Source organism: Scylla paramamosain, chromosome 41 (assembly GCF_035594125.1).
Source record: "Scylla paramamosain isolate STU-SP2022 chromosome 41, ASM3559412v1, whole genome shotgun sequence".
Lineage (NCBI taxonomy): Eukaryota > Metazoa > Arthropoda > Malacostraca > Decapoda > Portunidae > Scylla > Scylla paramamosain.
Window position 1 is genome coordinate 3,911,367 of NC_087191.1, and position 24,700 is coordinate 3,936,066.

Sequence of the window (24,700 nt, forward strand, 5' to 3'; positions counted from 1 at the left end):
TTTGTTTAGGAATCTGTCTAATATACTAATTATTTAGTTCCTGTAAGACCGCTAGTTTGGGGTATGGCAACTAAAATTTTATAGTTGGTCATATCACAGTGGATCATGAATAATACTAATCATTGTCTGAAATGGTCTGAGTACAGAAGTCCACATCTTGAGAAATCTTAAGCACCCTAAACACCAGCACAAAGCAGCCTTCCCCCTAAGAAGTTGACTTATATCTGAAATTATTATAGGTATATTACTTGTTTTGGCTGTAAGTGGGTAAAACAGACAAACTAAAAAAAAAGTTGGAGGGAGGGATTACATAACTTTCCATACTAGAGAGAGAGAGAGAGAGAGAGAGAGAGAGAGAGAGAGAGAGAGAGAGAGAGAGAGAGAGAGAGAGAGAGAGAGAGAGAGAGATTGACTCAGGGCAAGGACAAGAAAAAAAAATCGAAAGACCATTTCAGGATGCAGTCTCTTAAGCAGAGTCCTTAATAATATTCAAAATTACTATAGTATAATGTCTTGAAGCCTACTTTTTTTTTTTTTAGAGGTAAATCATGAACAGGAAGAAATACAAAAACTGGCTGGAAGTTCCATAGTTTTGCCTGTAAAAGGGGTAAAAAAATTGAGAATACTGGCTAATTCTTACATTATTCAGGCACATGTGAGGAAATACTAAGTAATGTTTTTTTTTTCTTTTCCCTTGTTTAAGAAAACAAAAGAAGCATAATGATAAAAGTGACAATATAAAGTTATTCCATGTCCTAGAAATATGTTAGGGAAAATGAGTCATGATAATAATGATAAAAGAAATTACTATGTTCTAGAAATAAAAATAACAAAAAAAATTGAGTAAAATTATGTATTTCTTAACTGTTTTTTCATGTATTTGTCATGAAACACTTTAGCAGGATTCTCCATATATTTACAGCTGTCAAAACTTTATTTAGAAACATTGCTATTTTTTTGTTGTTCATGGTGCTCAAATCCGGATAATATTCATACCAATACTTAGAACATTGTTACTAACACGTGCGAGTGACAGACCTCTCGTGGCCATACCTTCCACATCGACTCTTGTTAAGGAAATCAAGGCAAGACTTTGCCTTGATGGTCTTGAAGGGGAGGCCGGCGCCTTGGCTATCGCGACTCTTGGTACGGGCCAGTGTGTCCATTCCTTTTATGTGCTGGACTTGGAGATTCTATTGCTGGAGAAGGAGGGCCCACTGAAACCCCTGCCGATTTTATTTATTTTTCATATTTTGGATGAAGACCCGTGAAATGTGGTCGGAGAAAACATGGAGTGGATAAGAGTGATCTTGTAGGTGGCACTAAAACTGGGTGGCCGCGAGGACGAGTGCTAACCCTTCGACTTAGTGAGTCTTCAACTTCACCGATTAGTAGGCCACTGGATGGATGATGTCTGAGGTTGGGTTTACCTGAAGTAACACTGCGCCTAAATTCACTTCATTGGCATCAATCTGAAGGTGAAGAGGTCAAGTAGAATCAGATGATCATAAAATAGGAGAAAAGGCTAATTGATCCTTCAGGATGCTCAGGATTGTTCGACGTCATGCTTTCACTTGAAGGCAAATAGTGACGTCGGCCAAAGAGGCAGCAATTAGTGAAGAAATTGGGCATAACGTCCTAAGAAAAGCGCACATGGGCATAAACGCGAATGACGGATTTTCTGGTGTGAGTTGTTAGACAGATAGTGTCAATGTTCGTTGACTTTCGTGTCATTGCTCCTTGTCCTACCTGATGACCTATTTAAATCACTGTGGTGCGGGCAAACTTTGATTTCGCTCGGTTGATGATCAGTCCAGCCTCCTGCAGGTGTCCCAGAAGATGAGGAAGGTGCTCCCGGTGTCCCTCCCAAGTGTCAGACCATATCACCACATTATCCAAGTAAACTGCTGTGTTGAGGAGACTTTGCGTTAATTTGTTATTTAAAGATCAAAAAGCAGTGAGGGCATTCATAAGCCCAAATGTCAGAACTTGATATTGGAACAATGCAAATGGTGTCACTAATGGCAATATCTCTTGAGTACGATCAATGAAGCCGGCATAACAGTAACCTTTCATCAGGTCTAGGATTTTAATGTACCTTGCATTCCCTATGGCATTGATCAGATCATATATATGAGGAAGGGGGTACAAATCTGGGATAATGACGGGTTTACTTTGAAATAATCCATAGAAAGGCGAAAGGTGCCATCAGGTTCGGGAACAAGTAAACAGAGTGAAACCCAAGGAGATACACTTGCTTTTGCTAAATTATGATCACGAAATAAATAAATTTATTCAATATTTCTTCCTTATCAGGAATGACTCTATACGGGGCTTACTTTAGAGGGATTATATTATCAATGGTCAATTTAATATAATGTTTGATAAAGGGACATTAAAGGGAAATATAAAGTGAGAGAGGGAAACTAGTATAACAGCTGAGTCAATTCTTCTTTCTTACACACATCCAAGCCCGAAAAAATTACTCCTATACGTTATGCAGAATGGTACTATTTGAGGGGTTTGAGCGTGGCTCTTCAATATCGACCCCACTGTCCTCTGAGGGCCCCATCACTGTCTCATGGGTAATATTGAGATTGTTTATCCATTTCTGAATTTCTGAAAACATAGCCTTTAAGAAAATTAATATATACTAACTGGGTATCCTTACGAGGGTCACCTGTTTTTGTACTGAACAGGGGCCCCAAAATTTACTTTTAAGAGGAAAACCTGGGACGGGTAGAAAAAATAAAATTGTAACCAGGGCAAAATATTTCTCTTACTGGTCTTTTCTTGATATTTTTGCATACTTCGTTCACTTTACACAAGTTCTTTTTGGTTAATTTTTTTAAATTCTGACATTTTGGTTCGAAGAATATCAAGATACTTTAGCCACTGTAATATTTAGAACTGATGTTTTGAGCCACTGGTCTTTCACTACTTTAAAGGGGATACTTTAAAGGGGACATGTGATGTCTCTCCCATAAAGTAATTCAAATCCCAGTGATTCTTGGACATTCTTGAATAACAAATAAATGTTTATTTGTATCTTCATCCCAGTCTGTCTCATGCTTAGGACAGTATTTTTTTTTTTTTAGCATGGACTTAAGCGTTTAGTGAAAAGTCCCAGACACGACTGTAACTGAGGATGATATGTCTAAGAGGCTACATAATACACACTCAAGTTCTCCATAACCTATCTAGTAGTGGAATCCAGATATCTAGTAGTGGAATCCATCAAGGTTATCAGGTACTCATTACTTTTATTAATTTTTGGGAGACGGTCAATAAAGTCCACCTTGTCAAATCGGAAGTTACAACAATAAACTGCAGCGGGCCGGTAGGAATGGCCTCATTTGGTTTGCTTACTATTTTCATATGTTTTAACGATGCCAAGATGGCCAGCAAGACCAAAGAGTGCTTATTTTACAAGTGATTCTCTGGCCGGCCCTGGCGCTACAGTCTGATGTACTTCTGATTATGGGTCATTGACAGCAGATTGACAGCAGGTGGGCGGTGAGCATGCATCAGGACTCCTTCATGATAATAATAAGAAGGGAGCACACTAGAATTATGATTTCATTTTTACCAATGAAGGATCACTTGCTGAACTTTAATCAGTTCAGACTTAAACATTACTGTGTATTTATTCACTAGGTTCAATTCTGGCTAAGGGCGAGGAGTGAACATCTATTTTCTTATTCCTAGAACGAGTCACAAAACAAGAGGGAAATTGTGAGGTTGTATGTTATCAATGTCCTCCGTATGATTAACTGGTAAAGTGTTCACACCTAGACACTACGAGTTCTCTATCAGGATCATTTGTGAGAAGGAGATGAACACCAGCAATATGTAAAGGATGAAAATATGAAAGGTAAGGAAACAGGAGGAAAGGCACTAGAATGATGGATAGTTTGTGCTACACCCGTGTCTCCGAGAATGGTAATTTGACATGACTGGGTATTCTTAGCTAGAGATGCACTGTCTTTCGACATAAATTGGGGAAGGAGTCCTAATGTAGCTTACTTGCATAACTGTCAGCCACTTGTTTGGTTTTAGGAATAGTAATGTTCCGGGTTTGTGGTTCAAGAGAAAAAAAATCTGTATTTGATTTACGTTATTGAGCTACTTTACAATTTGGGTTTCTGCACTCCTGGGAATGATGACTTTTTTTTTTTAATAGGGGTACATTATATTGGTGTGAGTGTATGTGATAAAGTTAAGTCTACCAACTACAGTCCCAGGATCTGATTCAGACGTGGATTTTCTTCTCGTTTATGAGTAGATTTGATTATTTGTAAAAGTATGCTGTGGGTATCGGCCAACTTGGCTGCTCTGTACACCTGTATCTCCCCTTTCTTCAATATATTTTTAATAAATCAAAAGGGTTACTGTAATGCCATAAGATTTAACTGATTAAATGTTGTCACACCACTATGACTTTTAACCACATGTGAAAAGGAGTTCGTGTGCAAAAGCTACATATGTCTCTCTCTCTCTCTCTCTCTCTCTCTCTCTCTCTCTCTCTCTCTCTCTCTCTCTCTCTCTCTCTCTTTCTCTTTCGTGAAATTTGAATTTTTGCCTATGCGCTCTGTGGTTTGGAGGTAAGCTATCAGGATGTTTTCTTTTATTATGAGGTATTCATATGAGTCCTAAAACGAATTGATTTTTTTTTTTTCTAAGCCTTACCTGTGAGTTAGGGCAAACACAGTCTTTTGCAGCATCATTATCCCGTTTCTATACGGGGTCGCTGTTTTTGATTAATCTCTTTCATCTAACCCTATCTTCCGCCACTTAAAGGTCCAAGTTCTTCTCTATGCTGTCTGCCACAGTACAGTCCTTATATCTCGTCCTGGGTCTTCCTCATAATATAACCATACCATCTCAACCGCGCCTCCTGCACTGCACCTTCTTATTCACACTTTTTACTATTATGACTTCATTCTTAATTCTATCCTTCCTTGTCACTCCACTCATCCATCTCAGCGTTCACATTTCTGCCACTTCCATTTTCTTTTCATTACTCTTCTATTTGGCACAGTCTCTACATCATACATCATACCTGGTCTCACCACTGTTCTATAAACTTTCTCTTTTAGTTTCATTGGCATTCTTATGTCATAGAAGACTCGACATATCACGCTAGTTTTTCCATCCTGTCTGTATCCTTCTGGTAACTTCCACCTCTTCGTTTCCATCTGCTGCAACATTTGAACTTGAATATCTAAAGTTCCTCACGCTCTTCAGAGACTGACCATCTAGGGTCATGCTCCTCGTGTCTATGTTCTTGTCTAGATCCTGTTTTGTCATCACCATATATTATGTCTTCTAGTTATTCGCATTCCCTGCTTTTCCAGTCCTATACGCCACTCCTCCATCCTTTCCTCCATTTCTTGTTTTTACTTACCAGCTAACACCACATCATCCGCAAACATAATGGTCCCATGGCACGTATCTTCTTACATCCCGCCAACACACCAAGCACTACATTAAAGAGGAAAGGGCTGAGAGCCGAGTCTTGATGCAGCCAAACCCGCGCACATCAAAATCCCCAGTCATGCCTCCTACAGTTTTAACCCTCGTTTTCACATTTTTCTACATTTCCTTAATCAGCTTTACATACTTCTCTGGCACCATTTCCTTTCTGAAGCATCTCCATACTTCTTGCCTCGGGATTCAAGCTTTCTCCAAATCTATAAATATTGCATATGTCTCCCTATGCTTCTCCCTATATTTTTTCCGTAATCTGTCTTAGCATAAAAAATGCACGTGGTCCAAACTGATCCCCTCGATATTTCCACCTCTTGTCTCAATCTCGCATCGATAATGCTCTCCCAGATCTTTATTGTGTGGGACAGGAGCTATATTTCAAGATAATTTGCACAGTCCAGCACATTCCCTTTCTCCTTGGAAATTGGGACCATTACGCTTTCTCGCCACTCCTATGGTGTAACTTCCTGATTCAATCTTCTTTAGTCCCCACAAAACTATCAACTTCTTTTCCTAAAACCATTCATGCCTCTACGGGATATATATATTAGCCAGACTAACTGCCTTGTTCTTCATTTTCTTCATAACTCTCTCAACTTCCCCTATTTCCACTAGCCTCGTCGGTCCTACACACGGAGTTCCATCTTAAAAGTATTCCTGATGATTTTCCTCGCTCAGCAGTCCTGCACAATACTCCTTCCACCTTTCGCGCACTTTTTCCTCTTTACTTAGTATACGCCCTTCAGCATCTTTTATATACTCCCCGTGTTGAATATCCTTTCTTGCCTTGTTCCTACAGTTTGCCAGCCAATATATGTTCTTCTGTTCTTAAGATGTTTCCAATTTTTCGTACTTTTTTTCTATATGTAGGAGGGGCACCGGCCAAGGGCAATAAAAAAAAAGAAAGGAGGGGGTGCCAATCCCCAAACAGAGTCGAAAGCGTTAGTCAAAAATACAGGATAAGTGTCTTGAAATTGTTCAAATCACAGGAAGGTAGAAATACAGACGCAGGCAGAGAGATCCAGAGTTTAATAGAGAAAGGGATGAATGATTGAGAATACTCGTTAATTCTTGCATTAGAGAGGTGAACATAATATGGATGAGAGAATGAAGAAAGTCTTGTGCAGCTAGGTCGCGGTAGGTGAGGCATGTAGTTCGCAAGATCTGAAGAGCAGTTAGCATGAAAATAGCGGCAGCAGATAGCAGAGGATGCAACATTGCATCCTTTTCATTCCACCCTGTCTAAAAGAGCGCTATGAGTGGAACACCACCATACATGTGAACCATAATCCATACAAAGACGGATAAGACCCCTGTAGAGTGTTAGCAGTTGGTGGGGTGAGAAAAACTGTCGAAGACGACTCAATGTCTAACTTCATAAAAGCTGTTTTAGCTAAAGATGAGATGTTGAGGCATTGACCAATACTAAGTTTGCTCTGCCCCAATCAGAAATTTTAGAGATCAGAAGTCAGGAGTTCTGTGGCTTCCCTGTGTGAACTGTTTACTTCCTCAAGGGTTGTACATCTACGAAAAGACGTGGAAAAGTGCAGGGTGGTATCATCAGCGTAGGAGTGGATAAGACAAGAAGTTTGGTTTAGGTCATAGATGAATATCAGGGAAGAGAGTGGGTGACAGGACATAATCGTGAGGAACGCCTCTGTTAATAGATTTAGTAGAACAGTGACCGTCTGCGACAGCAGCAATAGAGTGGTCAGAAAGGAAACTTGAGATGAAGTTATAGAGAGAAAGACAGTAGCTGTAGGAGGATAGTTTGAAAATCAAAGCATTGTGCCATGCTCTATCAAAAGCTTTTGATATGTCTAACGCAACAATACGTTCCACTAAAATATATAAAAGAAGATGACCAAGACTCGGTAAGGAAAACCAGATGATCACCAGTAGGGCGGCCTTGATAGAACCCATACTGGCGATCAGATAGAAGGTTGTGAAGTGATAGATGTTTAAGAATCTTCCTGTTGAGAATAGATTAAAAAAAAAAACTTTAGATAGGCAGGAAATTAAACCAATAGGACGGTAGTTTGAGGGATTAGAACGGTCACTCTTTCTAGGAACAGGCTGAATGTAAGCAAACTTGTAGCAAGAAGGAAAGGTAGATAGAGACAGAGGCACAGTTTCGGTGAAGAATAGGAGGGACGCTTCAGGTTCATAAGCGTTCCAAGGGTTTAGGCCAGAGAGGGTATGGAAAATATAATTTCGAATATAATTTCGAATGATTTTAATAGGTAGTATGAAGTAGTCAGAGGGTGGAAAAGAGGGAGGAATAAGCCCTGAATCATTTAAGGTAGAGCTTTTAAAAAGGTTTGAGCGAAGAGTTTAGTCTTAGAAAAAATATGTGATGGCAGTGGTGCCATCAGGGTGAAATATAGGAGGGAAAGATGAAAAAGCAAAGTTATTGGAGGTGTTTTTGGCTAGTGCCAGAAATCAACAGGTGAGTAAATCTTGAAAGATTTTGACACTTTCTATTACTGAGTAGTTTTGGCTAGTTGGAGAACAGACTTGTGATTCCAGCCAGAACTATTAAGCGTACAAGATTCAGATTGATGGAAGGTTAAAGTGCCTTTTGTGGGCCACCTGTCTATCATGTATAGCACGAGAAAGAGTGGGGAATGTACATCTCTATGCCAGACACTATCATCTGTTCAATAGGATAGTCAGTGAAGGGAGAGGAAAGCCAAAGCTAATGGTGAACATGAACGTCTCCAAGAATGGAGATCTCCGCAAAAGGGAAGAAAGTCAGAATGTGCTCCACTTTGGAAGTAGTTAAGAAATTTCTAATAGTCAGATGAGTAAGGTGAGAGATATACAGCACAGATCAGTTTTGTTTGAGAGTGACTTTGTAGTCGTAGCCAGATGGTGGAGAACGACGCAACATCCAATTTTGGATTGAAAATGAGGATAGAGAACGTAGGAGAGAACAGAAATGGGGCTACTGTCAGTTGTCTCAAGCACCTATGTTTCAATGATGAAAAGAAGATGAGGTTTAGTAGAGAAGAGGTTGTGTTCTACATATTGAAAATTAAATCTAAGAGTGCGAATGTTGCAGAAGTTAATGAAGAAGTCGAGGGGGGGGTGTCAAGACATTTATGGTCTCCTCCCCAGATGGAGACTCCGAGGCTAGTGTAGGAGCCGCCATGATAATTTTGACTTTTGGGTGAGGGATGTGTGTGTGTAATTAGGTGCATGGAGTTTTGTGTGAAGGAAAAAAAGTTGTCTTTAGAGAGCAGGTTGTGAGACACAAAAGGGAAACGTTCAGTGAGTGAGATGGGTTTCACAGCACCCCCTGATCCAATGCTTTAGACCTCACTGGGAGTAATTATTGTTTCTGTAGGTCTATACTGGCTCCTCCTCCTTCACACAAGCTTCCCCTTTCGTCATTGCTACTTCTTTCCTTGCCATCTTCTTTAATCGTAGGTGGTCTTCTTTGTCCACTTGTCTGTCTCCACTTCCGCTTCGCCTCCTTTACTCTCAGCTTGTTTTGCACGTCCTGTTTCCACCACCTTTTCTGCCGCGCACGCGTGGTTTACCTGATGTTTGTCCCAAGACATCCCGGGCTGTACTCTTCACTATATTCGTATTCGTCTCCCACTACCTATTAACATCTTTTACATCGCCGACCATCCCTTCCATGACTTTTGTCTTGAATTCTAACCATTTTGTCTCTTCCTTTGGCTGTGACCACTTTATCCTCTTCTCGTATCTTTTCCTCGGCCTTGTATCACGAATAGTATCAACAACAAAGAATTAAATTTTCAACACTAATCACTTTAAGACACCACAAAACTATACATTGCATTTAATGAATGGGAAGTCCTGTCACGATCGCTTTTAAATCTGTGACGAATTTAATTTGGTCATTATTCAGTGAAACAGTGAAACTTTATGACAGTCTACAATTCGACCAGATCAAAATGACATTACATGTAATAAGTTAGCAAAGTTCGGGAAAAAAGGGAAAAATACAGATAAATATTGTAAAATGATTTTACAAGTTTTATTAATTTATTTATAATAATTATTTATTTAATATTATTTAACAATAATAAAAGAGAGAGAGAGAGAGAGAGAGAGAGAGAGAGAGAGAGAGAGAGAGAGAGAGAGAGAGAGAGAGAGAGAGAGAGGATCTTCCGAAATCTTACACTCTTTGGTACGATTTATACTTAAGATACAACGAATGATTGTGTGGGAAAATTTAAGTGCAAGAAACAGCTAAAGCTGATTGGAGTGAAATCCAGATGAGATTTCCTGTTCAAGGTGTATATATAAGCTACGAGGAGGGCAGGACTATGACGTGACAGGTAATGAGATGTGGTGGTGGGTGCTGACGTGGTTTGGGTGGCATGGCGAAAAGGGTGGATCCATGACGTCAGGTAGTGTGATGTGGGGTGTAAATTTGACGATGTCTAGAAGTGACATGACAACAAAAATACCACTAATTAGGCAATAACAAGACAGATTTTATATTCATTCTATTAGATCCTCATAATAATGTTTGTTGTGTTCATGTAAAGAAGATTGTTTTCCTTCCTCCCCAGACTGGTGATTGTCGGTCTCAACAGATCTGAAATCGATGCCCTCATAAATACTAAGAAAGGCCGCAAGACTGAACATATCCTGGGAATCGTTCAGGTGCGTCGCTTGGTTTGTGCCAGAAAAATATCTTGTATGGAACATACTGGGGTACACGTGATTAGCTGCTTAATAAAATATTTACCCGTTTCTTTTCATGATAAATAAAGTCAAGTCACCGCTAACGCGCAATATTCTAACACAAATCGCATGTAACGCCGGGGATCAGTTTGTTTCCAAGCCATTCTCTAAAGAAGGGGGGAAACTTAAAGCCTAAAGCGGGAATGGGTCACAAGAAACTAAAGAAAAATTCGTAAGGCAGAGTAAGGTAACACCATTGTCCGGTGAGGGAGCACTCCATCGCCGTTGCCAGTGATAATTTAATGGGGAGAAGGGCGGAGTGTAGCTGCATTCACAATGATGAGAGTTCAATGAAAAGGGAGCGGTGCAGCAGGCCCAGCCGTCGCCATACACATTGACGTCAGTTTAGTCAAAAGGGCGGACTGCAATCGCTACCACTACCGCCATACATAATAATGCGAGTTTAAGGCAAGTTTACACGGGACAATTCGCAACTGGTTTTGCTCGGGAATGTGCAGCCGGGAGCGAAATGGAGCCGGGCGCCGCTGAATTCCCGCGGTTAAACAACAGCTATTAAAATAAAATTTAAATTAGAAGGAATACTTTTGGAAAATGTCTGAATAACAACTATTGATTTTAACATGATATACGATAAATAAAGTATTCATCTAAATTTACTTATTAAAATTTTGGAAAATAGACGCGGAATTGATTTGTTTACATCGTAAGCAAAACAAGCTAACACTCGTGTAGCTTTCGTGTACTCTCGCAAGAGTTTGTGCTTATATTCCTTCTCGCCAGCTGCGGACAAGTCTACAATTTTTTTTTTTTTCCCTCCTTCAAACACAAAATTCATAGCTACATCAGTCATCTCATCGTTGGAGGACTCCATCTTGATTATTTATATTTTGATGCAATGAGCCAACGGGCTAGTGGCCGCTCTTGACCATGTCAATATTTTCGGCTGAAACGTGCCGGCACTTCCATGTGGCTGGAGCTAGCCGGCTGAAAAGAAAAATAAAAAAGGCCCCGTGGAAACCCGCGTTAATGGAAAGGGTGGGGAGCAGCTCCCGCCATACACATGATGCGAATATAGTGAGAAGGGAGAACTGCAGCCACCTCCGCCAACCTCATTCATATCAACAGTAAGCGGTCATCAACTGTGTGTGTAAACAGAGGCTCAGCGTGTTTTTTTGGGTGACTGTTACTGTACTATACTAATTTTGATTCATTATTCTTTTAATTCTTCATTAATCTATATGTATTTATGACATTCATTAATATGCATTTTTTTTTATGTAATAGTCTGGAAATTGTTGAGAGGCCTATCTCAGCTGGCTCGGAACTATAGTAATTTTCTGCTATTGCTTTAATTAAAATTAAAGTGAATCGCGTTTAACACGGGCAAACATTTAACGGGACAAAACCTTTTCGTTAGCAGCGACCTAACGGTTTTTGCTTTTTTGTACACTACTATCTACCTACGAGTATGTAGGTATCTGTCTGTGTTTTGAAAATGGACTAGATGATCGCGTGCTGGACCGTTTCTCGATAAGACTCGTTTCCACAGTCTTCTTTTCCACGATTTCCCTCTTTTTTTCTTTATGTAGAAAGGGCAATAGATTAGGGCAGCAACAAAAGTCCAATAAAAAAAAAAGTCCACTGACATGCCAGTCCTGTAAAAGGGTCCAAAGTGGTAGTCAAAAATTGAAGGATAATCGTTTTGAAACCTCCCTCTTGAAGGAATTAAAGTCATAGGAAGGTGGAAATGCAGAAGCAGGCAGGGAGTTCCAGATTTTACCAGAGAAAGGGATGAACGATTGATAATACTGGTTAACTCTTGCGTTAGAGAGGTGGACACAATAGGGGTGAGAAAGTCTTGTGCAGCGAGGCTGCGGGAAGAGGGGAGGCATGCAGTTAGCAAGATCAGGAGAACAGTTAGCATGAAAATAGCGGTAGAAGACAGCTAAAGATGCAACATTGCAGCGATGAGAGACAGGCTGAAGACAGTCAGTTAGAGGAGAGGAGTTGATGAGATGAAAAGCTTTTGATTCCACCGTCTAGAGGAGCAGTAAGAGTGGAACCCCCCATGCATGTGAAACGTACTCCATACATGGACGGATAAGGCCCTTGTACAGAGTTAGCACTTGGGGGGCGTGAGAACAGTAATATTAACTTTATTAACTTTAGTGAACAACCTAAGCTAAAGGTGCATAGCAGCGTGGCATATGTTATACATGTATTTATTTATTTTTTCAAGATGCACCATTTACATTTTTGTACCTTTTTTTTTTTTTTACTTATAAACAGAATAACGCTGGGCAATTCACAGTGTTCACAAATATGTTGTACAAGAAGGACACTCTTGCTCCCGTCTTCACCTGGCGAAAGTCCGTCTTCACTAATCCGAAGTACTCACTTCAGCTAAACATTAAACCAAGGAGTTATCCTGAGACTGCAAGACTCATAATGAAGCATCCAACGACTATTCCAAAATTCACACAACCACTCTTCCCTGACAAAATAAAAAATCTCCAGGGTTCTACTCTGACAGTAAGTACATACAATTATTAACCTAATATTAAAAGAGCGACAAATATTTGTCAATGAGAGGAAGGCTGCAATTACGGCTACTGTCCTGCCATAGATACGCGGAAGTTTACTTTAACCGAGAAACTTCAACTGTTTACTTTTATTGTATCATCAAAACAAAAACTAACTTCAGGATCATACAATTTTGCATAGCTATCTCCTTGAACCCATCCCTTTGTGCTTAGTAGAGCAACACATACCGTAAGGCAATTTAGGGTGCATTTCAGTAGATTCTACCAACAGAGACTTTCTCTGTCATGCTTGGTGTGGGAGCTGCTCTACCTTGAGGTGTCTTAACAAATGATGAATTTTGGTGGTCTCTTCAGTAAACACCATTCCAGCAAAACATAACGTAACCAAGTAGTGGAAACATCATCTAATACGAGGAAAACAATTTGTTTGTCATCGTTTGCCCAAGGCGACCAGCGTTAAAAAAAAAAAAAAATGACGGATATGATGGATTGGATTGGTTTAAATTGGAGCGCCGCAGCATCGTGGTCATATGGTGCCGCTGCAAAATGTTAAAAGTAAATAAGATGGTAGGTTAAAATATTGATATTAAAAACAAAGTCGGTCGTATGCTACAAACATTAAAAATCACCAAAAAAAAAAAAAAAAAAATGCGTATATACAATTTCCTTGTATATACAAGGAAATTGGATCAAGCAGCGAAACATTGAGGGTTGATATATGAATGTATTAAATCAAGTGAAGGGGAGGGTACTAACGGATTCAGAACAGCACGTCTGGCGTTTGTTAGTTTCGTAACCAGAGCACTGACCTCACTACAGTAGATATCTGGCTGTTGTCCCAAGATACTGACCCCAATGATCCAGATATTTGGCGTTGTTCATTATGTGCCCAGAGTAACCCCACTACCCAAGATATCCGGCGGTTGTTCGTTATGTTCCCAAAATACTAACCCCATTGGTCCAGATGTCTTGCGTTGTTCGTTGTGTTCTCAAAACACTGACCCTACTAAGCCAAGCACAGGACCCAGGTTTATTCATTATATCTTCCTCACTTGTCTCTCGGTTATCCCGTTGCAAGGGTAAGGGTCTGCCTAATATTTATTACTAATAAAGTAATTCAGATTAATAATTCTTAGAAGGAAAGTTATAATCTATATAAACGACCAGCCTTCTCCACAAACATGAAGGTCTCATGTAAAAAGATGAGAGACACACCGAAACTCCCATCTTCACCTCGGCAGAGGAAGAGGTATCACCCCCTCAGGTACACCAGACTGGGACACTCTACCGGAAAGTTTCGCAGTGTAAGGAGGGACCAAGCAATTATCACGGTATGGTTGTGTTTCTTGGGACATGTGTGAAACACGTGTTACCTATCCGGAGAAGGGTCTGTGCAGTCTGTAAGTGACAACCCTGCACATGTACATATGTCCACACACAGACAACACAAGATGTTATCTTCACTTACTGGTGGATACTAAAGCCTCCCATCTGTTCTACCAATTGGCAATAACTGCTACCCTAATTATGGACTACAACTCATCAAATGGAACGGAACTGCAAGGAACAAGCCGAACTGCTGCCTCTTTACCCAGCCTATCGGCCTTCTCATTCCCAGAAAATTCCACATGTGCCAGGACCCTGCAAAACCCAACGTGGTAGTCTCTATGCTGGGGAAGATAGAGTCACTGAAGAACTGATAAAACAAAAGTATGAAGGGAAAAAGGACTAAATAGTTCCACTGCAGAAAGAACACTACGGCAGTCGCTATAATTGTATAATGAGAATCAGAAATAGTAAAATAATTAAAGCTAGAATAATGGCAAACACGTCTACGGTATGTATATATATATATATATATATATATATATATATATATATATATATATATATATATATATATATATATATATATATATATATATATATATATAAACACTTGGAAGGCTACCGCCTCTAGAGAATGAAAAGATATCATATCTGACTTTGATCTATCTGTGGAGTTGAAATGTGTGGAAGAGTGTTGTAAGAATGATGCAGAAGATACACATTGTTGAGAACGTGAGTCACGGGAGACTAACACACAAGAAACGGACTCAGGAAGACGCTGAACACGAAATAAAACACCTCAACAATAAGGAGCGGCTAAGCAATGGGAGGACACCTGGCATCCACTGGTATGCTAGGAAATGGGGATGAGGGGAACATACCAGTTGCCACGCGAACACCGGCATGGTGTACCGCTTCCAACACACAAAGTCGTACCTCAGTACCAGACGAATAAACCTCACAACCATATTTTAACTTTAAAAGAATAAGAGTTCAGTGTAAAAGGAGGAGGGTCTGTTAATCAGCGTCTCAAGAGGAATGTGCCAAAACTAAGGAGTGACAATGCCTCCATACAAGCTATCTTAATATAACGAAGATGAAGCACCCAAGTCAAGCAGCTATCAAATACAAGTCCCATGAAGCTACTTTCTTCCACACAAAAGGTTCTTCTATCATTAAGATGTAAGACTGGGTAAGGGGTGAACACTGTGAAGGTGGCAAAAGTGTATGGTCACAGTCTTTGAAGACGAGAAAGGAAATCCGTGAGTTGCAGCCCACTAAGGAATCCTATTAATTGCTAAATGTAACTTCATCTCCATCAACGGCATCCACGCCCCAGGAAAGGATATTGACAGGTCATTGACATATAAATAAATACAAACTCCATCTGGAAGCACAAAACTGACACTGTTAATAGCCACAGCGAAAAGCTACATATACTTCCTTGCAACAAGCATTCTTCAAGTGAACGAGGTTCAGCTATGATATAGAAAATATTTTATAAATAGGGAGCCGGTGTATGTTCAATTGTCTATCCAGAACTCACGCATGCGTGAACAGCATGCCAGATGTATGGTTCGATGCCTCATTTGCGCTCTGCTATCACGGAGTGAGCATCTCACTGTTGCTCTGAGGATGAATTCAGTAGATGGTATATTAGGCTCATGGTCTCTTGGGAAGGTCTGAATACTCAGATACATTATTTTCGTGTCAACTGCTATTGTTCTTACATTAGTTAGCTTACGTTAGGTTAGGTTAGGTAGAGTTAGGTGTAGTTAGATTTGGTTAGGCTAGGTTTCCCCAAACCATGAGTCAAATATATATCATCTACCAGTCAAATGGATATGTCTAGTGTTTACAAGCGAATTTGTTCCTTATCAAGTATGGTCCACTGGAAACCAAAAGAAAGCTTTATTAAGGCATTAGACCCGAAAATAATGTATCTGAGTGTTCAAACCGTCCCAAAAAACTTAGAGCTGAATATATCATCTACCAGTCAAATATATATGTTTAGTGTTTACAAGCGAATTCGTTCCTTATCGAGTGTGATCCATTGGGAACCAAAATCAGGCTTCATTTAGGCAATATACACGAAAATAATATATACGAGTATTCAAACCGTCCCAAAAAACCATGAGCCGAATATACCATATACCGAATTCTTATTCATAGCAGGAAGGAGATGGTCACTTCGTGACGGCAGGACGCAAATAAGGCCTCGAACCGTACATCTGGTATACTGTTCAAGCATGCGCTGATCCCAAGTTCTGGATAGACCTCGAGTCCCGGGCCACGGAGACCAAACTTGAACAGACTATGTTTAATGCCGTAGCACCAATCCGTGCCGTTTGCAATTAAAGAAAATATCGTAACATTATGTTGATTACTAACGAATATTTCACAAAATTGAAGATTCAAAAGACAAAAGACAGATCGCATTTTTCGGAAACTATATTGAACAGGCGATGCATAACTGCTTTTCCATAAGGTGATCCTGGTGATCCCCACAAGGTCGGTGAAGACTAGAGAAGGCAACACGTTTCTTCCAAACTGCACCAAAGCAATCATTGTTCTGCCAAGGAACTATACATTTGGAAAAAAACAACCAGATGTCTGAAAGACGTATTAAAGAGCAACAGAATGTAGTATATCAATAAAATACTTGTCAGAATTACCATAATCAGCCAACGAATGAGGAGGGGAAGCGAGTTCAGTAAAAAGCTGGCAATCATCCATATCTAGATGCCAGCGGGGAACACGAAACCATGGTTCAGACTCTGCTGATTCCTGTACTATACAGAAGTGGTTGCCAAGAAAGTAAAAGACCTCTGTTGATTGATTTTACCGTCACACCACAGGGCCATATCATGCTCCCAAAGAAATTTATCTGGGAGGAAAGTCTGTTGAGTCAAGGGCATCAACAGATCGTCGGTAACTTTTTTGGTGGTACTGAGAGGATACTTTGGAAGATTTCTTAGTCTTTGACAGTGTCTGTCCTATTCTGAATAGGTTTTGATGAGTGGAGAAAGAAAACAGCTGATGGCTCGGATGGCAAAGATTTATTTATTTATTTATTTTTTTTTTATGTAGGAGGCCAAGTGCAACAAAGCAGCAATAAAAAAAAAAAAAAAAAGATCCACTGAGGTGCAGGTCCACGAACAGAGTCGAAGATTACAAAATAAGTGTTTTGAAACCTCCCTCAGAGTTTAAGTCATAGGAAGGTGGAAATACAGAAGCAGGCAAGAAGCATCAGTTTTTACTAGAGAAATGGATGAGTGGTTGAGAGGTTGCATTAGAGATGTGGACAGAATAAAGATGAGAGAAAGTTTGTGAAGCGAGGCCGTGGGAGGAGGGGAGGCATGCAGTTAGGAAGATAAGAAGACGAATTGACATGAAAATAGCTTTATAAGATAACATGAGATGCAACACTGCGGGGATGAGAAAGACTGAAAACAGTCAGTTAGAGGAGAGAAGTTAAGAAGACGAAAAGCTTTTGATTCCACTCTATCTAAAAAAAAAAAAAAAGCGGTATGAGTAGAACACTATCCCCCCCCCAATACATGTAAAACATACTCCAAACATGGACGGATAAGGCCCTTGTACAGAGGAGGCAGGGGGTGAAAAACTGGTAGAGACAACTCAGAACGCATAACTTCATAGCCGTTTCAGCTAGAGATGAGATGTGAAGTCTCTGGTTTAGATTATAAGTAAAGGACAGACCAAGGATGTTAAGTATAGAAGAGAGGAACACTTAAGTATCAATGAAGAAGAGGAGATAGTTGTCTGGAAGATTGTGTCCAGTTGATAGGTAGAGGAATCAAGTTTTTGAGGCATTAAACAATACTAAGTTTGCTCCAGTCTGAAATTTTAGAGAGATCCGAAGTCAGGGATTCTGTGGCTTCCTTAAGTGTTGGACGTCTACGAAAAGACGTGGGAAAGGGCAGAATTGTATCATCAACGTAGGAATGGACAGGAAGATAGCTTTCGTTTAAAAGATCAATGATGAATAATAGGAAGAGAGTGGGTGATAGAACAGAACCCTGAGGAACACCACTGTTAATGGATTTAGGAGAACAGCGACCGTCAGAAAGAGTAGTCAGAAAGGAAACTAGATGAAGTTTCAGAGAGAAAGATAGAAGCCATAGGAGGGTAGTTTTGAAATTAAAGTTTTGTGCCAGACTATCAAAAGCTTTTGATATGCCTAAGGCAACAGCAAAAGTTTCACCAAAATCTCTAAAAGAGGATGACCAAGACTCAGTAAGGAAAGCCAGAAGATCACCAGAAGAGCGGCTTCGACAGAACCCATATTGGCTATCAGATAGAAGGTTGTAATAGATGTTTAAGAATCTTTCTATTGAGAATAGATTAAAAATATGATATGCATGAAATTAAAACAATAGGATGGTAGTTTGAAAGATTAGAGCTGTCACCCTTTTTATTAACAGGCTGAATGTAGGCACAATTCCAGCAAGAAGGAAAGGTACATAGATGCTGATAGTTGAAAAAGTTTGACAAAGCAAGGTGCAGGCACTGAAGCACAGCTTTGGATAACAACAGGAAGGACCCTATCAGGTCTAAAAGCTTTCCGAGTGTTTAGGCCAGCGAGGGCATGAAAAACATCACTGCAAAAGATCTTAATGGGTAGCATAAAGTAGTCAGAGGATGGAGCAAAAGGAGGAACAAGCCCTGAATCGTCAAAGGAAGAGTTTTTAGCAAAGGTCTGAGCACCTTTAGAAATAGACGAGATGGCAGTGGTGCCATCAGGTTGAAATAAAGGAAAGAAATATGAAGAAACAAAGTTATTGGAAATGTTTTTGGATAGGTGCCAGAAGTCACGAGGGGAATTAGATCTTGAAAGATTTTGACACTTTCTATTAATGAAAGATTTTTTGGCTAGTTGGTGAATAGACGTGATTCTAGGCAGAAATATACTTCACACAGAATTCAGGTGATGGAAGGCTCAAGTACCTTTTGTGGGCCACCCCTCTATCATGTGTAACACGAGAACAGACTGTGTTAAACCAAGGTTTGAAAGGTTTAGGTCGGGAGAAAGAGTGAGGAAAGTACTCCTCCATGCCAGACGCTTATGCGTTCAGCACACAGAGACGGGTCTTTGGCACGGAAGAAGTGGTCTTTCCAAGGAAACTGAGCATAATACCTCCACAGATCTCCCTAATTAGCAAAATGTCAGAGGTACCTTTGCTTTGGGGGACCCTGAGGAACGATAGGACAAGATACATTTATGGGATAGTCATCGGAGAAGTCCAACGCAGAGAATAGGGTAACAACATAGGGTTAGAGTTTAGGAAAAGGTCAATAATGTTGAGCGAATCTCCAAGACGGTAAGGAATATGAGTACGGTGTTGCACCAGTTCCTCTAGATCGTGGAGGATAGGAAAGTTAAAGGCTAGTTCACCAGGATGGTCAATGAAGGGAGAGGAAAAAAAAAAGAATCTTCGCAAAAGGGATGAATCAGAATGTGCTCCACTTTAGAAGTTAAAGTAATCTAAGAATTTATTTATTATAATTAAAGAAGATAAGTTAGTGGTATATAACAAATAAATTTAGCTTGAGAGTGACTCTGTAGTAGTAGCCACATGGTGGAAAACTCGGAAGATTCAAGAGTGTGGACACAAGAGCAGGTTAAGTCATTGTGCACAGACGCAACATCCAGCTTTGGATTTAAAATGAAGATACAGAAAGTAGGAACAGAAAAGGGGCTACTGTCAGTTTGCCTTAGACACCTGTGTTTCAGTAAGGAAAAGAATGTGAAATTTACTAAAGGAGAGGTGGTATTCTACTGATTGAAAATTAGATCTAAGACCGCGAATCTCTCATTAATTAATAAAGAAAATGTGGAGGGGGAGGTCAAGACACTTAAGGTCGATAGCAGAAGAGTAGTCCGACCTGGGGACATTTGTGGTCCCCTCACCAGATGGGGACTGCGAGGCTAGTGCAGGAGTCGCCTTATTAGTTTTGAATTTTGAGTGAAGGATGTGTGTGTAATTTGTAATTAGGTGCTTGTAGTTTTGTGTGAGGAAAGAGGACAGGCTGTGTCTGTCCCATTATGTTGTGAAACAAAGGGAAACGTTCAGTGAGGTCACAGCTGGGTTAATTATAAAATCACAGTATCCCCCTGGTCCGGTGCTTCAGTCCTCATTGGGAGTAATCATCATTTAGACATGAAGATGTAATTACTTCCCAGTAGATCATGGGGTGCTGTGAGTTTATTATTAAACCCAGCTGTGACCTCACTGAACGTTTCCTCTTTGTGTTTCGCAATATAAAGCAGTCACAGCCTATCCTCCAAAGACAATTCTCTTCCTTCACAAAACTACAAGCACCTAATTACACACTCACCCTTCACTCAAAATTCAAAATCATGACGACTCTACACCAGCCTCGGAGTTCCCATCTGGGGACGGAACCACAAATGTCCCCAGGTCGGACTGCTATTCTGGTATCGACCCCAAGTGTCTTGACACCCCTCTCAACTTTTCTTCATTAACTTCTGCAACATTCGCGGTCTTAGATTTAGTTTTCAATCTGTAGAACACCATTTCTCCTCTACTAAGCCTCATCATCTTTTCCTTACTGAAACACAGGTGTCTGAGGCAACTGACAGAAGCCCCTTTTCTGTTTCCTCCTACTATCTCTATCTTCAATTTCAATCCAAAGCTGCATGTTGCGTTTGTGTGCGCAGTGACTTAACTGGCTCTCATGCCCACGATCTTGAATCTTCTGAGGTTTCCACCATCTGGCTGCGACTACAGACTCACTCTTAAACTAAATTTATCTGTGCTGTATACCTCTCACCTAACTCTTCTGGTTGTAAGAAATTATTTGACAACTTAACTTCCAAAGTGGAGAACATTCTGACTGTCTTCCCTTTTTGCGGAGATCTCCATTCTTGGAAACTTCAATGTTCACCACCAGCTTTGGCTTTCCTCTCCCTTCACTGACCATCAAGGTGAACTAGCCTTCAACTTTCCTATCCTCCACGACCTAGGGCAATTGGTGCAACACCCGACTCGTATTCCTAACCATCTTTGAGATACGTCCGACATTCTTAACATTTTCCTAATCTCTTATCCTTCTGCTTATGCTGTTATCCTGTCTTCTGCGTCCGATCACAATCTCATATTTGTATCTTGTCCTCTCGCTCCAATCCCCCCTTAAGGTAGGCGCACACTTGTTCGCATCGTACGGACGGCACGCATCGTACGCATCGGATTTTAGTATTCTTTACATTATTTCAAATGGGTCTGCGCGCATTTGACCGCGTCGTACGCATCGGACATCGGCAATGCCGACGAGGATCCCCGAAAGAGCATTCAATCCGATGCGTACGAACGATGCGGATGGCCTCTACGGCATTTGCCGGCAAATGTGCGACCTCATCGTCAGTTGCAGCCAGAGCGCCGTCGCGGTCGGATGCAAACCTTCTTCGGTATTTATTTTATTTTTTTTTCTGTTTGCATAGCTATGCTTTGCTTATACATAATATATAATGTTATATTAACTCACTGACTGTTTTTAGATTTTTCTCTAAATTCCAGCCTTTTCCTGTTTATGTTGTGAATCTATGTTTTCCTTTTTTTAACTTTCTGTTCTTCTTCTGCCAGCATACAGCTAACCACTACAATTTCTTCCTCTTCACTATCACTGTTCAACATTTTCACAACTTTATACACTAGAAAAATATGGAGTATGTCCTTCCAGAGAGAGCTCAGCTTCACAACTGCGGGTGGTGAATGGTCCAATGCCGACAATGTGCGCAGAAAATCCGATCCGTCCGATGCGTGCCGTCCGTACGATGCGGACCAATGTGCGCTGACCCCAAAAACAATCCGATGAATACGATGCGTGCCGTCCGTACGATGCGGACCAATGTGCGCTGACCCTTAGGATCCCCATAAACGGAGGTGCCTCTGGCGTTTTTCCTCTGCTAGTTAGCTATGTTTAACTAAGGTTTGGAAGGTTTAAGTCGAGAAAAAGAGTGAGGAATGTACACCTCCATGCCAGACAACTATCACCTGTGTTCAGCACACAGATCTGGGTCTCTGTCACGGAAGCAGTAGTTATTCCATGGAAAATCAACAAAATACATCAGGTCCCCCTAACTGAAGAGATATTTTGTTGATTTTCCTTGAAATGACTACTGCTTCCGTGACAGAGACCCATGTCTGTGTGCTGAGCGCATAACAGAGGTGATAGTGTCTGGCATGGAGGCATACATTCCTCACTCTTTTTTTTTCGACCTAAACCTTCCAAACCTTGGCTTAACACAGGCTAGAGAGATGGCCCACAAGAGGTACTTGAGTCTTCCATCACCAAAATCTCATGCACTTTATATTTCTGCCCGAAACCATGCCAAGTCTGTTCTCCAACTGGCAAAAAAAAAAAAAAAAAAAAAATCCTTCATTAATAGGAAATGTCAAAAATATCAAGATCAAACTCACTTCGTGACTTCCGACATCTAGACAAAAACATCTCCAATCTTAGCTTCTTCTTTCCCTCCTTTATTTCAACCAGATAGCACCTTTGCTAAAAACTCTACCTAGGACGATTCAGGCCTGTTCCTTCCTCTCCTTCTCTACTTCATGCTATCTATTAAAATTCTCCACAATAATGTTTTCCATGCCCTTGCTGGCCTAGACCTTCGGAAGGCTTATGGACCTGACGGGGTCCCTCCTATTGTTCTCCAAAACTGTGCCTCCATGTTTGCATCTTGCCTAGTCAAACTCTTTCAACATTGTCTGTCAACATCTACCTTTCCTTCTTTCAGGAAATTTGCCTGTTCCTGAAAAGGGTGATCGTTCTTATCCCTCAAACTACCGTTCTATTGCTTTGACTTCCTGCCTATCTATCATAAACATCTCTCACTTCACAACCTTCTATCTGATCGCCAGTATGGCTTCCGTCAAGGCCGCTCTACTGGTGATCTATTGGCTTTTCTTACTGAGTCTTGGTTATCCTCTTTTAGAGATTTTGGTGAAACTTTTGTTGTTGTCTTAGACATATTCAGAAGATTTTGATAGAGTCTGGCACAATGCTTTGATTTCTAAAGTACCCTCCTACGGCTTCTATCCTTCTCTCTCTCTGTAACTTCATCTCAATTTTCCTTTCTGACCGTTCTATTGCTGTTGTGGTAGACGGTCACTGTTCTTCTCATATCTATTAACTGTGGTGTTTCTCAGGGTTCTGTCCTGTCACCCACTCTCATCCTATTGTTCATCAATGATTTTCTAAACCAAACTTCTTGCCCTATCCACTCTTACGCTGATGATACCACCTTGCACTTTTTCACGTCTTTTCACAGACATCCAACCCTTCAGGAAGTAAACAGTTCACGCAGGGAAGCTACAGAACGCCTGATTTATGATGTCTCTAAGTTTTCTGATTGGGGCAGAGTAAACTTGCTATTGTTCAATGCCTCAAAAACTCAATTTCTCCATCGATCAACTTGACACAACCTTCCAGAAAACTATCCCCTCTTCTTCATTGACACTCAACTGGTAACCTCTTCTACAATGAACGTCATCGGTCTGTCCTTTTCTTATAATCTGAACTGGAAATATCACATCTCTTCTCTAGCTAAAAACAGCTTCTATGAAGTTAAGCGTTCTGAGACGTCTCCATCAATTTTTCTCACCCTCCCAGCTGCCAACTCTGTACAAGGGCCTTATCCGTCCATGTATGGAGTATTCTTCACATGTTTGGGGGGGAGGGGGTCCGCTCATACCGCTCTTTTAGACAGGGTGGAATCAAAAGCTTTTCGTCTCATCAACTCCTATCCTCTAAATGACCGTCTTCAGCCTCTTTCTCATCGCCGGAATGTTGCATCTCTTGCTATCTTGTACCGCTATTTACATGCTAACTGCTCTTCTGATTTTGCTGACTGCATGCCTCCCCTCCTCCCGCGGCCTCGCTGCACAAGAATTTCTTCTTTTACCCTTTTTATGTCCATATCTCAAAAGCAAGGGTTAACCAGTATTCTCAATCGTTCATCTGTTTCTCTGGTAAACTCTGAAACTCTCTGCCTGCTTCTGTATTTCCATCACCCTTTCTCTGTCCATCTCTCAAAAGCAAGGATTAACCAGTATTCCCAATCGTTCATCTTTTTCTCTGGTAAACTCCGAAACTCCCTGCCTGCTTCTGTATTTCCACCTTCCTATGACTTGAACTCCTTCAAGAGGGAGGTTTCAAGACACTCATCCTTCAGTTTTTGACCACCGCTTCGGATCCTGTTCTGGGATCGGCATCCCGGTTTTTTTTTTTTTATTAGATTTTAGTTGCTCTTGGCCGAAGTCCCTCTTACACATACACACACAAAAAAAAAAAAAAAATATATATATATATATATATATATATATATATATATATATATATATATATATATATATATATATATATATATATATATATATATATATATATATATGTCTGCCTGTTCAGGTAGGTGAATTAGATCATGCAATTCTTCTCGGTTGTGGTTTGAATGTTTTGGAAAGATTTTTTATTTATTTATTTATTTTTTTGGAAATGAGGGCATGGACTTCTGCAATACGATTCTTGTAGTAGGAGAGTATGATGACTTTGCTAAATATCCATTACAGAGCTTATGTTTAAAATCTGACAATACAAAA

General features: G+C 40.4%; 1 protein-coding gene across 1 annotated transcript in view; it reads left to right on the forward strand.

The window, feature by feature from the left end:
* The window catches only part of LOC135092856 (ionotropic receptor 21a-like), a 158,385-nt gene that overhangs the window by 91,717 nt on the left and 41,968 nt on the right, over positions 1-24,700 (forward strand). The window contains exons 4-5 of the mRNA XM_063991603.1: positions 10,044-10,137; positions 12,469-12,711. Of these exons, the coding sequence (XP_063847673.1) occupies positions 10,044-10,137; positions 12,469-12,711 (337 nt within the window). The remainder of the gene's footprint in view (positions 1-10,043; positions 10,138-12,468; positions 12,712-24,700) is intronic.